Source organism: Lepisosteus platostomus, chromosome 25 (genome assembly GCF_059453375.1).
Source record: "Lepisosteus platostomus isolate fLepPlt1 chromosome 25, fLepPlt1.hap1, whole genome shotgun sequence".
Classification (NCBI taxonomy): Eukaryota; Metazoa; Chordata; class Actinopteri; order Semionotiformes; family Lepisosteidae; genus Lepisosteus; species Lepisosteus platostomus.
In genome coordinates this window covers 4631722-4649882 of record NC_142635.1, presented here as the reverse complement: position 1 = coordinate 4649882, position 18161 = coordinate 4631722, and the positions used below count along the sequence as shown (strand labels likewise).

The 18161-nt window shown below is 44.3% G+C and overlaps 1 protein-coding gene across 6 annotated transcripts in view; it reads right to left on the bottom strand.

Annotated features, from left to right (window-relative positions):
* The window catches only part of LOC148640828 (uncharacterized), a 32037-nt gene that overhangs the window by 537 nt on the left and 13339 nt on the right, over window positions 1-18161 (bottom strand). For 2 of the 6 annotated variants that reach the window (XM_088619006.1, XM_088619005.1), the window contains exons 2-10: window positions 16336-16606; window positions 7420-7498; window positions 7075-7248; window positions 6510-6662; window positions 5742-6005; window positions 4227-4601; window positions 3578-3838; window positions 2947-3053; window positions 395-450 (exon numbers count right to left, since the gene is read on the bottom strand). In XM_088619006.1, the coding sequence (XP_088475132.1) occupies window positions 395-450; window positions 2947-3053; window positions 3578-3838; window positions 4227-4601; window positions 5742-6005; window positions 6510-6662; window positions 7075-7248; window positions 7420-7498; window positions 16336-16347 (1481 nt within the window). In that variant the 5' untranslated portion in view covers window positions 16348-16606. Of the gene's footprint in view, window positions 1-394; window positions 451-2946; window positions 3054-3577; window positions 3839-4226; window positions 4602-5741; window positions 6006-6509; window positions 6663-7074; window positions 7249-7419; window positions 7499-16335; window positions 16607-17142; window positions 17298-18161 lie in introns of those variants that run through there. The other 4 variants (XM_088619010.1, XM_088619008.1, XM_088619007.1 and 1 more) reach the window with 3 other exon arrangements.

Sequence of the window (18161 nt, the reverse complement as noted above, 5' to 3'; positions counted from 1 at the left end):
CGAGTTGATTGAGAAACAGGTGAAGAGCTACAGGCTGGCGAGTTGATTGAGAAACAGGTGAAGAGCTACAGGCTGGCGAGTTGATTGAGAAACAGGTGAAGAGCTACAGGCTGGCGAGTTAGAGGAGAAACGGGTAAAGAGCTACAGGCTGGCGAGTTAGAGGAGAAACAGGTGAAGAGCTACAGGCTGGCGAGTAAGAGGAGAAACAGGTGAAGAGCTACAGGCTGGCGAGTTAGAGGAGAAACAGGTGAAGAGCTACAGGCTGGCGAGTTAGAGGAGAAACTGGTAAAGAGCCAGAAACGGGCAAATTAGGTGAGAAACAGATGCACAAATGCACAAACAGAGAGACAGGAAGGCAGAAACAGGTGTGGAAGAAGGGCACGATCACACTCACTGTTCGCAGCGGCAATATCTGGTTCTCCGCCTCTTGGCTCTTCTGAAGCCCCGATTCTGTGGGATAAAGACAACAATGCACAGCACTACACACCTGCACAGACTTACTTCCTGACACAGCCCCCGAGCAGCAGAAGCAGCAGCGGCTGCAGTAGTATGAGTGCAGAATCATAAAGTACCAAGAATGTCCTGAGCCGAACTGAGGGGCTATCCCAGTCCTGAACTAGAGAGTAGTGCATGCACAAAGAATAAAACAAAACGTCATTCTATCCTGTTAGTTTAGCTTCCTAAATATCTGTCCGTTGCTCTATCTGTCTGTATTATTTTTGGGGGGTTCAGGGTATTATTGTTGATCTACGTCTTGTACGAACTATATTTGCTCCAGTTACTGTACGTTCTGTTCTTATTTTAATACAATTGCTATTTATTTATAACAAAAAATAACATCATAATCCTCTACTGGGCAAAGGTTCCTAGATTTCCTGGTAGGTTCGTTTCGCAATGAGGTACTTAATTTGGCACCCGAGAAGAGCACATTGACAAGGAAACCATTCCAAAAGCCAGGCCTCCTGACCTCCCGCCAGCATTTCAAAACTGGTGTGTGAGGCCGGAATGCGGCAGCAGGAAACAGGCTCCACATGTGAATCAGCCCTTGTTCTTCCCTCTGACTCACTCGGGATCTGCTCTCCGAGAGGGATGTGCAAGTTGGAGCAGGCGCCTAGGCCCAGGACATGGGTCAGAACTGAAACACCATGTGCCTGGCAGGACACCTTTCACATACACTGACGTGCCCAGACCTGTGGAACTGTGATTAAGCCTCTGAGCTGTGTGTGTGTGTGTGTGTGTGTGTGTGTGTGTGTGTGTGTTTGCACAGAAGGATTGCCTTCAGAAGTCCAGGCTCTGACTGTGCAGAGAGAGAGAAAGGCAGACTTAGGCAAGGTCATGTAACAGGCAGCTGTGGGAGGTTTGGGGGGGGTCATCTTTAATAAGAACAAGGCCCTGAATAATGAAAAACTAATTCAGTTATGAACAAGAACAGATTTTATTTTTTCAGGACAGTATTGTACTTAAGACTGAAGAAAGGGGATTTGTTTTGAGTTTTTTTTACTTTAATGTTGATATAGGTCTGGGCAGACCTTCTCAGCCACACCGTTGAAGTGAATGCCCTGGCCTTCAAAACACAGCTGGATGAGATTGAGATCGGTTAGGTACTAGCAAATTGAACAGGTACTTTCTTTTCTTTTTTTTTTCCAGCTACTAAGGTTAAGCTACAAAACTGGATACCCCCAAGCCACCACACAGACATTGGTGAGTGGAAATGGAAATCAGATTGTCTTTTCATCCACCTACACCTTTGTGTCCGGAAAGCTTTGATTCTCTCACCCATTTTTCGGATTTGCTGTCCAATGGAGTTCTTCCTGCAGACGTGTGTATGGCAATGCACTGGATTAAATTAACACTATCTGGTGATTTGGACCTGACTGCACAGAGTACAACCCCACTGTCAAATCAAACATTGTGGATCCAATGACCGAAATGGCACATTCCCACACTTAGACCACTGCAAGTACCTGAAAGGTCACAGAATTCTCTAAGAGAACTCTGATGAAATATCCTTAACCTAACATACTAGACAACTGTGAATATAACTGGGATTCATAGCTCTCTGCCAATTTTGTGCTGCCCTTTCAGGACTTTCACTCTTACTGCACAGATCTTATAATCCAATCCATAAAATGAATATGACGATAGGTCCGAAGCTTGCGATAGCAGGAGAGTGAGTGTAGAGGTTGCCAAAACAGTTAAACCATTGAGTCAGATCTGTTTCTACTGCTGTGAGAGATTTAGATCGTCATCCAGCAAAAGTATGAAATACAAACAGTCCTTTTATAGAACAATGGACACATGGGAAAATAAGTTTACCAACTCCGTACATTCCCAAAACGTCTGTATAAAGGCAATGATAGTCACGTTCTCCAATGTTTTGTAAACACAGTCTGGACCACTCTTAAGATTTGACATTTTCAGGGCTTATTCTAAGTATTATGAGACTGCTACTAAATTCCCTTGGAGGTGACTCACATTTCCCAATTCATAGCCCAAGAGCCTGTGGTCAGCGAAACGTAGTCAGCTTTCCCCTGAGCTGCAAAACGTTCACATCCGAATCTATTCAGACAAATTCCATTTCCATCACTGTCCTAATGAGCATTTTTCATCCATGTGCTTCTACTGTGGCAAAGACATGAGCAAGGAATGTACCTGTCAATGCTTTGCAGCCTAAACTAAAGATCCACAGTCATCAGATGCTCAGGGCTCACTTCCCGTTTCAGGACGTTAATGAATCATTTTCTCTTATTTGCATTCTGACATAATATATTGGAAAGGCTGTTGATTGGTGCTCAAGGTACGGGGCTGTAAAATTAAAAATGAAAATCACACGCCCTAAACATACTGTTTAAAATGGTACTGTACTGTTTAGGTGACATAGTGCATCTGATTATATTGTATTGTACTACACTCATGTGTACAGCACAGTGCTCTGTCTCCACTGACCTGCTGGTATCTCCATATAAGGCGGACAATGATGACGATGAGACAGGTGAAGATGAAGATGGCTGCGCAGCCCAGTACCACCAGCCACACATCCACAGGAACCTTCTCTACACAACACACAATGACAACATGGTCAATACAAAAGACCACAGAACTGGTCGATCATCATGCATCGCCATCACTACACGATACCATTATACTATCACTGCTGCAGTGCAGTGCAACTCCACACCACCACCTCAGTCACAGCAGACTTACGGGATATAAAACACAGACACAATACCGCACCACTACATCACACAATGCACACCGCGTTTACTATACACATGAATGACCCTCCACACAAGCATGATCTATCAACCCATCTATCCATCACCCAGACTCTATACCAGAAGTACAGCCTGGACAGTGTACCAGTACATTGCACATGCACACACATGCCAATTACAAATCATGCCCTTGGAACATGGAACATTGTATTCAATATGCCCTTGCTATATGATGCACATCCACACAAGACATGTTCAGGACATGAAACATATCATTACACCATTTACAGCACACGTACTTTACCCAGCATGCATACAAACACCAAGTTCTTTCCACCCAGTTCTCTCCCATCATTGCTCACCTATTTTCAGCTTCAGCGCCACACTGATCACAGTGTTTCCATCCTTCTCTAGGCTGCACTTCCATTTCCCACTGTCCCCCTCGCTGGTACTCCTGATGGTCAGCCTGGAGCCCTCAGTGAGACGGACCTCCTGCAGCTGGGCCTTGGACAGTCGGGGAGGAGCCCATGTGACATTAAAGCTGGGGTCTAAGATGCTGTCGACAGTGCAGGTCAGATTGACATCCTGACCTTCATACAGGGTCGCGTTGACGTCTCTGACAACTGAGAGAGAAAGGGTGGAGTGGTTAATACAATGCATATGCTAAATGAAGTACAGGGCACTTCAATACATGAATGCTACATGGAGAGAAAGAAATGTAGCATAGAGAACATTCTTTTAATGCTCAATTTTTGGAATTGTAATTACTGTATCTTTCTGTATTAAGAGGCTCCATATTGTCTATATTAAACCTTCTGTACTAAATGTTTGTCTAGGATCCTTATTAAGGTCTAATATGGACATGTGTCTCAGCTGTGTCTCTAAGGTCTATATTAATCTCTCCAGTGCAGATTTTTCATCAGTGTCTTTATTACGATCTGTATGAATTCTCCCATGCTAGGTATGCCCCTGGGGTTTATATTACACTTTCTCACCCCCCCGACCTCTCACCTCTCAATAAGCGTAGGTCCACTGTGCTCTGGAGTTCCAACTTGTTTTTAAACTTCAAAGTGCACCTATAGAGCCCAGCGTTTTCTAATGGTGGCTGGTTAATTATGAGGGAAAAATTCCTGTTGTCATCTCGGATCACACTGACATTCAATTTAGGGTTCTGTGGGATGCTCCAGGTAGGCTTTTCTTCTTGCAAATTTAGGGAGGTCAGAGTAAAGGGATGCTTTGCAGTTTTGGGGGTGAAAAGCCACTCGCCACTTTGAAGGCCCACATTTTTCACATCTTTGAAGGTCAGGCCAGGAGACAGAGAGCAGGGCAGGAGGACTGACTTGGAGATACTGGAGGAATAGATGACTTGAGAGTGGGCATTAAGATCTGTGAAGAGATGGAGGATATGGAGTAAAGAGAGTACTTGGGCTTGGGCTATGACTACATTAGCGTTATGACATTAACACTACTGTCTACTGACTGACTGAGACAGGCATCTGCAATATACTAACATTGACTGCCCTACCCAATATGCCCTTGGTAGTGTACTGCAGTGTCCCATCAGGGAACAGAGAGAAAAAGCAGATGGACAGGCAGCCACACCAGTACAGAACCAGAGAGATAGAAAGTTAAACAGTTAGACAGAGGGGAATACAGAGTATCCCCTGCTGCCGAGAGAAGGTTCTGTAACAAATATCTAAAATGATCATACAGCCCATCACCACCATCAGTAGCGAAACCTGGGGACATGATCTGACACCCCACATACTGATTTTTGTTGGACTGTCATCTCAGCTAGGAAGTAGTCCCATTTTGAGCCAGAATGCTCATGGGGTTACTGCAACTCTTAGCTTATCAGAAATAAGCATAATTCCAAATGATCGCAGTGAAGGATAACGTATCTGTATCCATCAAGTTGATAATATGGACTCCAAACTATTTGTGTCCACTACAGTTTATGCTACATGTAGACGCAGGATACGATCGCTTATTCGACGTCTGTCACTAGATCATGAACTCGGGGACCACCTTCGGTCCCGAGAATAAGATGGAAAGCATCCAAGACAGACCAACAGAAAGCGAGCGTCAGAGTTCTGAGAGGGATGCCGATATACAGAGAAAAACTGAAAAGGGTGAAAATAGTTCAAAGATCGGGCCAGAGGAAGACGGGGTATGTACGGCCAGACTGAGAGGGATAGAGAAGACCAGTCACATGAAGACCGGGTACAAGGTCAGTGTTCAAGGTGTACAGCCAGAGAGAGGGAAAAAGACACAGGAAGACCAGGTACAGGGCTAGAGTTAGTCATATAGAGCCAGAGAGAGGGGAAAAGACACAGGAAGACCAGGTACAGGGGAAGAGTTAGTCATACAGAGCCAGAGAGAGGGACAGAGAAACAGGAAGATCAGTTACAGGGGTACAGTTAGTCATATACAGCCAGAGAGAGGGACAGAGACACAGGAAGTCCAGTATCAGGGACAGCGAGGTGTACCGCTAGAAGAGACACGTATAGAGCTCAGTTACAGTACCTACAACGGTGATACCATGGGTAGCGGTAGTGCTTTTCTGGTTGTATTGGACAACACATCCCCAGTTGCCGGTGTCACTGCGGCTCGCATTCCGAACCGTCAACTGGCTCTCTGTTTCGGAGTATGAAATCCGGCCCCCTGGTGTCAACTCCTTGTCTGTGGGGCTGAACCAGGTGGTGAGTGTTCTAGCAGAACTGCTATCCACCACACATTTCAGGGAGAAGTCCTCTGTGGCCAGAAGAGTGGAGGGCTGGGGAGATGACACTGACGTAGAGAAGGGAGGGGAGTGAGGAAGGACAAATAGTGAGGTAGTGAAGGGGACAAAAAGAGCAAGAGAAACATTACAAAGAGCTGCCTATCTGCCTACAGTACCTTTCATCACAGTAAAACTTAAAATACATACTAAAAGGTATATAATTCTATGCAACTTTCAAATGACTGCAGAAAGGAAACAAAGGGAAATCTATATAACAGCTCAAACGGTGCTCACATTTTGTGAACCAAGTGCATTAATACTCATGAGCAGATGGTGGCGGCAGACCGTCTTTTCTCTATCATCACCTCCTTTTTTCTTGCACAAATTCCTTCCCTCCTCAACTCTGCCCTGCGATTCACCTTGCTCTCACCCTCTCCCCTTCACTGCATCTCCCTCCCCCCATTTGCCTATCCTGCCTTTACCCCTTCACTGCATCTTCCTCTCCTCGGGGTTCTCTGTTGGACCCTGATACTGTGCCAGACCCCACTTGGCGACTGCCCCTTCCACCGTACCTTCAATCTTGTAGAGTCTGTAGATGGTGTGAGTATTTTGTCTCTGTTCGATTAGCTGAAGCTTATAGTAACCAAAGTCGGTGTCCTGCAGTTCTCTGATGGTGAGACTGGGAGTACCTGGGGACAAGGACAGTCTTTTTGCCAGCTTGGGACCTGAGCAACAGACCGAGAAAGACAAAGATGAACAAACCAAGAACATAAAATACAGACATTCTGGTACGGATTGGCTACAGAGGCAGGGGCACACAAACATAAAGCCAAGTAATCTGAGACTTCCCAGAAACAGCCTGTGCAGGAGCTTATTTTACGTGGGAAAGCCATTGCCCTGCAGCAGTCCCACTCTCTCGACCTCAGAAGCCTGGGTCCAGGGGTATAAGAATTCATCACGACTGGAGACTTCCTGGGTTGCAAGAACCTTCCGCCCACCAAGGGACACGAACCCACAACCCTGAGATTATCAGTCTCATGCTCTACCAACAGAGCTAGTCGGGGCTGATACACCCCTACAGCTTATCATGAGGGTGTGCTCAGGCACACAAGCACAGAGAAGTCCACACAGACTGACCGATTCTGGGTGTGCCACTGAAGCTCTGGTAGTACACTTCAGTGGCGATGGACGATGCGCTCGTCCCAAAGGTCCACAATACGCTGACCCGCTGACCCCCCCACTTGTTGTGAGGCAGAGTGACGGATCCCTTCGCCACACCATACACCACCACCTCCTCCTGTCCCACGCATGCTGGGAGAAAAAAAAAAAGTTCAGAGACTGCGGCAAAAGAGTGTCATCGCCCTCTAATGCTAGAATAAAATTATTGCACAAAGGTACGTGCAGTGTTCAGAGCTGAAATGAACACTTTTTGGACGCTGTCCATAGTACCTATCTAGAAATGACAAGGAATCTGTCGCTCACCAGTCTGAAAACTCATCATGACCACAAAGAAAAATAGCTTCTTGTAAAAGTTCATTGTACCATCTGTGTGCCTCTGGATCTGTAAAAAAACCCCAAAACAATCCTTTTTAAGAGACAGCTACAAACACTTTTTGCAGGCATTTATTAGGCAATCTAGTGTGGTCCCATTGGGAACATAAAAAAAAAAAACTGTCCACCCAATTGTGAAAGGGGATCGGATGTGTCTGCATCTTGCAAACATCGCTCACAAACTTTCCTAGGGGCACCCTGGATCAGACGTTCGCACCAGGGAGAGAGAGAGGCGGACGGGAGAGAAGAGGTTGAGCTGAGCTCTGGTTTAATGATGAGGAGAGGAAGGAGGCTGTGGTGGGCTCAGATTTGAGGAGATAGCGAGAGATTGGCAGCGAGAGGAGGCTGTGGTGGGCTCAGATTTGAAGACGGGGAGGAGGTGTAGATTGTTATCCCGTCGCGAAACGCGCTCCCACACAACCCCCTCCCGCCCCTCCTTCCTCTGTTCCACGAAAGACGGATTTTTCTTCACTTTACCCAAAAGATTCTGAAAATCATGTCACCCTGAAACACAAAAGCATACAACAACGTACAATGCAGTGCTGCAGTATACAGTGCACTACAATTCAGCACAACAGTGCAACAGTATGACACAGCTGTAGCATTCTGCAGCACAAGACAACAAAGCATCATACAGCATGATGATGCTGCACCATACAGTACTCCAGTGCTCAACACAACAGTACACTACAACACCATACAGCTGTAGTTTTGTACAGGACACTACAACACAGCATCATATACAGTAGCTGCGTACATTATAAAGAAGTGTGTGTGTATCTGTGCATTGCTGATCAGTTCAGTTTATGCTGCTTTCATTATATATATATATCACATACTGTAGCATTTTTTCTGTGATCATATATCACCTGCTTGACCATAGACCCTTTTCATTGAATGTGTTTCAGAGCACAGCTGAAGCCCTGTCACTGTGTCCTATATCCAGTCCACCAGCTCGAGGTCATTTTCGTCCTCTGGAGTACAGCATGTGCAATTCTGTCTCTTTCATGTAGCCCTTACTATTTCCAGATATCTTTGACAAATATGCAGCTTATATAATAACAAATTAAACCCACAACACTTGAAAATATGAAAAATAATATTGCAATCTGTATAGATTTAATCCAAAATGAACTGGATTCATGGCCACTAAGAACCTATGGCATCCCTGCTTGAACTCAAGACTCTAAATACATTTTAACTGTAATTGCAGCACAGTTTGGATTACCGTCGTCTTGGAAAACTGCAGAAAAATGGTACAAGTCCCTCCAGAATTAAACAGCCCTCATCTAAACAGTGTTCTAACTTTGCTTTGAGTATGTTAAGGTTGGAGATCACAGCCACATCCAGTTGTTTCTGCCTGATTAGGGCTCATCGGCATTGGTATATTTAAGGCTTTTATAAGGAACACCTTTCAGGCGTAGAGTGTTTTCAAAGCAATCTGCATCACAGGATGCATGAATGTTAATTACTTCCGAACCACCCAAAGAAAACATTTTTAATCCCTCTGCACCTATGCAATCAAAGGGAGCAGCAGAGTCAAATTAGAGCTCAAGATGTTTCTGCTGTTCTCGCATCTTGGAAGGCTCAAAGCTAAAAACGTACATTCTCATATACAATAAACTAAACAATTGTACAAATGCAGGTGCCAGACAATGTAGCCACTGGCCAATGCCTCCCCCCAGTGCCGCAACCACCACCAACCAACTGGAAGATCTGTGAAGTCGCAAAAATGAAAGGCTGAAGAGGCTTTCAAACGTCTTGTGGTGGAAGCCCACCAGCAACACCTTGGTGTGTCTCTGCCTGTCGGGTGTGTGTAAGCAGGGACTGTGTGTGCAGTGTGGGCCATCAGAGAGTGCCACTCTCCCTCTCTCTCTCTGTGTGTGTGTACAGTGAAGCTTCACGTTTGAGTGTGAACGCGAGTGCAGGGTGTGTGTGTGTGTGCGTGCTGCGATGTGGTTTCCTTCTCTCTCCGCCTCTCTTGTTCCCTCTCTCTTTCTGCAGGAAGTTCACTGTGGTTACAGCTTCTGCACAGCACAGCTTTCTGTGAAACTGCTGCTCCAGAGCCCCCTACCTCCCCAGGCAACCTCCTGCTTTCTCCCCTTCTGCGTTCGTCCCTGGTCTCTCTCAGCCCTTGCCCCCTATCCTTCCCTCCCGTCGCCGAGCCCTGACCCCCTTCTGCGCGCCCTATCGGGGGTAAGCCCGGTAGTGGGAGGAGTGAAAGAGAGACAGATGAAGGTTGAGCGCCAGCGATCGAGCGAGATAAAGACAGCGAGAGATCAATTGTGCCACCTGAGCAGCTAACCTAGAAAAACAGACGAGTGTGTCTGTGGTCAGAAGGGAGGTTACAGAGATGGCAGAGAAACAGAGAAAGGGGAGGTAGAGGGAGGAGGAGGAGGAGGGGGGTGAGAAGTGGGATACCAGGGCTGGATCTCAGCACGGACAGAAATGCACATTTGTACAACGCAGGCAGCACCGACTTGGAAATGGCCAGGGCTTGATCTGACAAAGATTCCAGGCCAGCCTCCCCTCGGCACACAGGCCTGTCTGAAACAAAAGCCCTTCCTTCTGCTGGTGAACAACACGGGGATCCCAAGACGATGTCTGGGGATTTTAAGTTGTTTTTTTTGCTCCAAAACAGGCAGTGCTTTGGCAGAGAGCAGCTGGTAGTTTTTGCTCGATCATCGTGAGGGGTTAGGGCAGGCCGTTGTCTCAGTGCCAGCATACCGACCCAGGAATAAGCATGCCAAGGCAAAGATACCTTACCTTACCCCAGCCCCACTTCAAATCCACTTATATATCGTTTCAATATATATGATCAAGTGTCAAGTGACACAGCAGGGGATGTGCTGGGTCATCAGGACCTTCAAATGAAAATATCTCCATGGTATAAATGGATGTCATTTTTGGTTTGTCACTGCACACAGCCTTTGCTTTCAGAAAACAAAACCTCACTGCAGGTGTTGCTGTTATCAGGAAGTTTAGCAACGCACAACAGGCCAATGGAAGCTCTGAACTGAATAAAAAACCCACACCGTCGTCTTCAGGCCATCGAGAACCTTAAATATTTTACAAACACTTTCTAAGTAAAACGCTTCGTATATTTCTTTACAACTGGAAAGACTGTCTCTGAATGTATACAGTATACAGGGTACCTTGATTTCTGTTGAATCATTTCCATCACGTTATGTAACACATATGACAAGCTTTAATATAATGTTTGCTAGGATATTTTAGACCATGATACTGTAGGATGGGATAGGACATGTTATGATCGAGTTCAGGTGGGGAGCTGCGTCAGCATGCGTAGGCTGCAAAGGAACAAGTAATAGGTTTATTCCATGCTGAAAAGAGAAGAAACGCTGTGTTTCCTTTCATCTCTTTTCAGCATGGAATAAACCTTTACTTGTCCCTTTGCCTGTTATGATCTCAGCTATAACGTGACATGACATGACGGGTTATGAACTTCATTATGCCATGATGTTTTAAATCCAGAAGTAGACCAGCGTGGGTCCTCCTGCCTGGAGGAAATTTGCCTCTAGGCCCTGGGGTTGTTATTTGGGTTTAGAGGGTGACACCAGCCCATGCCACAGTCCAAGGCTGTGGGCTGTCGTCTCAATAGGACCCCGATGTGGGTTTGTTGATTTCAAGCCATAGCGGAGACCAGAGGGACAACAGGACGCACCCAGGAACCAGCCTGGAGCCCAGCGCAATAGGTGTCTGGGGTTTGGAGAAGACACAAAAGATAGGCAAACATACAATGTTTCTATCATATAAGAATGCACACTTACCAGTGAATGCACAGTGCTGTACTGCTGTTATTTTTTTGGCGTCAAAGTTTGTTTAAATGCGTGGATTAGAGAGCCATCTCACTTCTACTTTTCAGTCTTTTTAAAAGTGTTGGTTTCTGTACTTATACAGCCCGCCAAACCAGTGCGATTCCAGCACGTGCCTCCAAATACTGAACACTCATTAAGAACAAAACCCTTCTAGACTTCTTCTTACTGTGCTGTTTTACATATACGTTATAACACTGTTCCTTCATACTGGGTCATCCACACAGCTCTGGGAGCTACACAGAGAGACAAAAGGGACTTAAGATCTCTTAGGTTTCAGCATTATTGCCAAGACTGTAGCTTGAAGCCTCCACTCATCATTTAACATTTTTACCAAATTGAAGTTTCAGTACAAATCGCGGGTACTGTTACGAAGGAATTCACTAATCCAAAATTGAGACTGTGCCGAATCAGATTCTCAAGCTTTGGTCAATAATGACTACTCCACTTTTTTCAGTGCTCAATGCTCAGCATTGCAGTGGCATACTGTATGAACCCAATGAGAAATTACATGAATACTCTAAATGGGCTTTAATTACCAAGTCCAAAAGGGAAAATAAGAGAAAGGTAGATTATGATAGCCCTCTGATACCGTGTTTACAGCTGAGTTCCCCACCAATTTATAGGAGTAATCGGATGCTTTTGCAAGATCTTCTCCCTGGAAGCTGCTGGTCAAACTGGTAAATGCAGCAACAAATATACCAAGTTCTGATGGAAGAGGGAAAGATGGAAGATCTTTTCTATAGGAAAAGAGGTCTTTCTGGTGTTCCAGGAAAAAAATATAGCTTTTCAAAAGTCGGTATTGAGCTACAAAACAAATCACAAAACAAATCTGAAACCACAGGTTGTATACAGTATGTGGCATGACTTGACTTTCTTGATAGTGAAGAGAAATTCTAACATTGTTGCACTGTACTAAAACAGGTGTTATATCATTCTCCGATATAAATCGCCATTCAATTCTCCAATACAGACTGAGCTAGAAATATTTCTAGAAGAATAATCTGCAAGGCAATGATTGACCTTTCATTCTATATTGGCTTTAAGGAATTCTAACTATATGAAAACATTGTATAGATTTGGGCAATTGTTGGTTCTTTCAAATCAATTCAAGTCAAATAGGAACAGATTCATGCTTACAGCGTCTATCTGGAACCAGGTATTGTACTGGAGCAATCAGATTGAAGTGCAGCATCTTGCTGAAGGGATTTGAACTTGTGTCCCTCCCGTCCAGAGCTCTATCCACTATTCTTCACTGCTGCAGATACATAGTTTGGAAAATATATAGATAATGCTACTTAGATCTAAAAAGCCCTCGCTTTAATTTGGATTGTATTTTTGCTCCAGCACAGAAAAGGCCAAAACTAAAATAAAGAAGAAGATTTGGAGAAAATAAAGAAAAAAAAACATGCTTTGCTTTTTTTTTGGAAGAACAAAACATTTCTATTTATGAAGACAACTGATCAGCTGACATTTAGAAAAATTATGGCAGAGGCGTTCAGTGGCGGTAAACCTCTGCTGTCTGGGGAGGAGAGCAGAGCCTCTGACAATGTGATGTATCAGATGGAGAAGGGACCCACCAAGCACCTGACGGGTGCACCCATTGACTTCAGAATTTCCGTTCTGAATTTGAGAAGCGTTTTAGGAGCCAGTAAGCCACTTAGCCGTCCGATAGCGTTTGTAGACAAGGACTTGAATTAGTTTAAGTAGAGCGCAGACTGGGATTTGATTTCATTTTGGTTTTTTCCTGGCACTGCCCAAATAAAGAGCGTTGTTTTTACGGAACGCCTGCATCTGTATCTCAAAGTTCCTGTTATGGCTCCTCATGCCTGCGTTTTCCCCACACTGTAACCGGCTTGTCCCAGGAATAGGCATGGCTGGGACAGATGCTGAACGTTCGATTCATTTAAAATGTCAAAGGTATTTAACACCTTTTCGGAGCGACCCCACTTTGTTTCAGATTGTGGCATTGCGATCACCTCAGCTACAGCTGTACTAAACAGTGCGGGAGGAGACGACGATTAAATCGAAAACCTGGGTGCCCGCGTCCTATTTAATTGACCGAACGTCTCGAGTGAAGGGGGTAGAGCCCTGAGATTGCCGAATGGGGTTCCCTGGGAAATGGACAAACGGCGCCCTCAGGTCAGTAAGCTGCTCCCGCCTCACGACGCGACCCGCCGAGAGGCCTGGCGTTCTCGTGCGGGGGGGGCTCGATCAGACGCCGGTGGGTGCAGAAGAAACCAAAGGCTCCGAGATGGATTGTGAGCATCTTTCATTGCAGGACGGAGGACAAAGGCTTCAGCTGGAAAGATCTGACAGTCTCTGCACCTATATGACCCAATCGTAGCCTTTGAAAAATATTAAAAAGTCAAAACACGTGCAGACGTTACAGCCAAAATGGAACTATTGTTTCAGCTTAATAAGGCTTAATGTAAGGCTTAACTCCGCAGCTGCATGGTGTTCTGGTTTGCATCTGACCCAAGCTGTCAGACACCGTAGATCCCTGGATCAGACTGTCGCATCACTTAGAAGCATTTTCTGTTCCCTTCTTTTCACGCTTTTACATAAGCCAGCCATTTGGACCACGCCCTTGGTGTCAAGACAAGGAAGCTATGGAATCCAGACCAGGAATAAAACAAATCGCCCCAGACAGCTGATTGAGAGCAGGGTGATCCTGAACCCAGATCCAGCAGGAACTAGTCATTTCACTCCGCTTTTAACAGTCTTTAAAGTTATATTCATGACAAACGCTGCATTTGCCGTTCTTGAGCTATTGGACATGTTTGGGTCATGTTAGAAATAGACCATGAACATACTCATAATTGTTAATTACAGTATAGTAACATTTATAGTAGATTCAGGAAAGATTTTGAATAAGCCAGACTATCACTGCCCATTTATACTGGACAAATTGTAGACAACGGGGCCCTGAACGCACATCATAAGTCACTGCTCAGCCTGATAGTGTTAAAGTCCTACAGTATATTACAGTGAAATATAGACTATTTTACATTGGAAATCATTGAGCTGCTTCCAAGTATAGCACAGTGTACTATAGAGTATCACTGCTGAGAAACTGCCGCGCTGTGAGAGTCACAGTGAGAAGGGCAAGACCAGACATCCCCAGCAACAGTCTCCAGCACCTCCTGGGGGATTCCCAAGAGTTCCTAGGCAAGCCGAGAGATATAATGCCTTCGGCATGTCCAGAGTATACCCTGGGATCTCTTCCCACTGAGTCGGGCCCAGGACACCTCCACCGAGAGGCGCCCAGAGAGTATCTTTACCACCTCCACTGGCTACTCTAGATCCGGTTTTGCATTATTATTAGTAGGAGTTTAGTCCTATAGTGTAGTTGTAGTAAAGTATCCTTAATCTCACATTACTCTCAAAACTGAGCTGGCTCATACAGTAGCATTATAACGATTATGCCCCTGCGCATAACAGGGATGTTGGCCGGCCGGGCTAAAGAAGGTCTTCTTTAGCTCAGCCAGCAAGACTCCTGTTAAGCAATACTGGAGACCTGGGTTCGCGCCCATGCGGTGAGGGACAAACTGGGGTGGGAGCGGCGAGGGCACAAGCCCAAGTTCCGAATCCATTACTGTATTCTAGTCCTATAGTGTACTACAGTATAGAGGATCACCCATTAGAAATCAATGTATGAACCTCCCAGGGAATTTCGGGCAGTCTACCCTATGATGCCGGTGGTGCTCTCGCGCAAGTTCTTCGATGTCCTAAGCAGGACTGCTGTTCTTCTACTGTAATTCCAAAAAAATCTTTTTGAAACAATTGTTCTACCTTAAAATGATTTCCACTCTTTGCCATTTCTAAAATTTCTAAAAAGCTTTGTGTGACCTGGGCTAAAAATGCTGCAAGCAATTCCTATCATATCGAGGGCTCTCCAAGACATCTTTGCAAATATAGTTGCTTCCAGTCAGTCCACCCTCTGCTTTAATCCGTCCGCTATTGGTTCCCTACAGCTGTCCAACCACCCCTGGACAACTGACCAACCAGTGCTGTCCAGACACACCCAGAAACAAGAGGACGCTTTTTGACATTAAGAAAGTCACAGGATTTTAAGTCCAAGACCAAAGATTAAGGCCCCATCGGTGCACATCTTGCAAACAAAAATGAAATTGAATTAATTCTGCAGTCTGTGCATACATCTGAGGTTCTAAAGCTCGATGTGAGTGAACGTGACAGCGTTTCAGGATTAAAGCTGCTTAATATGGAAAAACACCTGATTGGCTAAAGAACTGGAACAGATAAGAGTGCTTGGCATCATTTTATTAATCAAGAATGCAATCAAGATATTGTTGGTCACGGAGCTCAGAGGTGCTTAGATGATAAGACAGTAAGTGGCTCGTCGATGTTCTACATTTGAATTTGGGCCTACTTATAAAAAACATACACTTACCCCACAGCAAAAAAAAAAAACACTATATATATTATTATTATGAACAAAAATATGTCCGGATCAACCTTCCTCTTCCCAAATGCTATATCTAAACATAAAGTAATAGTGATGACTATTAGTAGTATTAATAGTGAGAAATCTCAACTACTCACAACCACAATAGAATAGACTGATCTGGGTCGGAATTCTCTTTTAGGAAATGTACAAGAACGTTAATAACTGATCACAAAGAGCGAGTACTGAAAATCCCGCAGACACGCAACGCTGCCTAGCTCCCGTAACGGCTAATTAAAAATATTGCCGGGCTGCTAACAGGAGGAGACTTGGGGTTACTGGCGTCAGGATGAGGAGTATGGAACTTCCAACTGATGACGGAGACACCTGACAAGGTCAGATTAAACCAGAGATGGGGCCCTTTGCTAGTCAATATAACCACAGATATTGGGATGTAACGGGCCTACAGTACCTTCCTTTAGTAATGATGTCTTTGATGATGGTTTCTTGATGTCATGGGTAAGATACATTAAGTACTTTGCAAGCCTTCGACACAGAATTGAAGTCATAAATGAAACAATATATAAAAAGCAATGTCATTACCTTGTTATACATACCTGTGAAAGGAGGTCACAAGTTATTTGGCTGACCCACAGCTTCGGAGCGATCAACAACTCAATCGAGCTTCGAATGGAAAGTTCCACTGTTAAGAGAAATCTTCTTTTTAACGAGCCCTCGATGCTCCTCCTTTTCGGATTGATCTGAGCGCAGAGGAGTCCCTCTGTCTGATTGGCTGGGTAGGGGAGACTCGAATCTTGGGTTGCTTTGGGTCTTTTCGCACCTGGCAACGGCTGCTTCTCAGGTTTTTGATTGGCTGAAAAATAAAATGAGGTAGCCAAAAAAAAACGAGATCATACAATATTAATAATGGCGTAGAATTCTGGATAATTATACCATACAGTATTAATACTCCGTTGTGTGAGCTTAATACAATATATATATTTTAATTGCAGTATTGTATATTTAACATTTTATTTACAAAATATTATCAATATATTTGCACGGCCTGCTGTTGCAGTACAATCCACATCAACAATTGCTATCGATAGCTGCTAATATGTTTAATTTTCTTGAACGGAAAAATAAATCGCAGTCACAGACAGAACCCCATTCAATTACAATAAAAACGGCGGCATCGAGGTGCCCGTCCAGAGGCAGTTAATAAGCTAGAGAGCATATCTCAAACCAATTAAAATCAATATCTCCAACCAAAGACTGTAATGACAACAGATGTCGTGCATCAGCGGAATTTAACCAAATTGAACAAGGTACGAGTAATATTGACAGCGACGCATAGTCTGTAGTTTTAAAACGCCGACTTGTGACTTCATTGATGAAGCCACCTTTTACCTTCTGCAATAAAATTCGTATCTGGAGCAGGTGGGGTAAATCCGACAGTGTAGGACTGAAACGCTGAAATATATTTTAAAGTTGTCGTGCGTTTTGCACGACAGGTAGCTACAGGTTTTCTCGACAGTTATTTTTTTTCCCCAACGAAAATCAATTTTGGAACGAATACGCCTTCTAGACAGACTCCACCTCATAGAAAACACTAGAACTCTATCATTAAAAAGTGTATTTATGTACATGGTTATTCAGCACACTACGGTATATTCGGTAGATTCCAGCTTTCATTTAGGGGGAACAACCGTAGCTTTCGTTTTTTTTTTTCTTAATGGCTCTTTATATTAATTCAACCACAGCCGGTCAGTCAGCAATTGCAAATAATTGATACTGGTAGAGTTTTCCCAGTTTCTGCAAGTCGGAAATACTGGTGGACCAGGCTTGCAACTTGAAATCCACGACTATTTTTTTTTTATTTCAATCACCGATCAAGTGTTTTTTGTTTAACCGACAAACAGCTTCGTTTCACCAATCTATTAATTTCGTTTTGAAGGTGACCACCGTAATTTATTAAAACAATGGAGAAGAGATCATCACATTAAACTTTTCGCATAGCGCAAGTTCACTGTTAGACCCGCTGGTCACGCGTTTAATTGATCTTTAACTGGTCACAAGTTTTGCATCAAAGATGAGAAAAGTTATTGATCCATGAGGTAGAATTAGTCAATTATTAAGAAAAAAAACAGATACATGAAAGGCGGGGGAGCACATAAAATGTATTAAAAATGAAGATGTACAGTACGTCAAATGAATTACTGTCATTACACGAAAATGCAAGTTAATTGAGGCCAGCCACAGCAACACTGTGTGAAGGGACACCCAATCTCCGTTTACTAAAATCTCATCCAGAATATTGGAGGTCCAGCAGAAACAGAGTTTCAAAAACGTATAAATCAAATTAAACAGAAACGGTGCATTTGTAAGGTGCGTTTCCGCCTTGAGCAAAAATGCTGGCAACTGGGTTT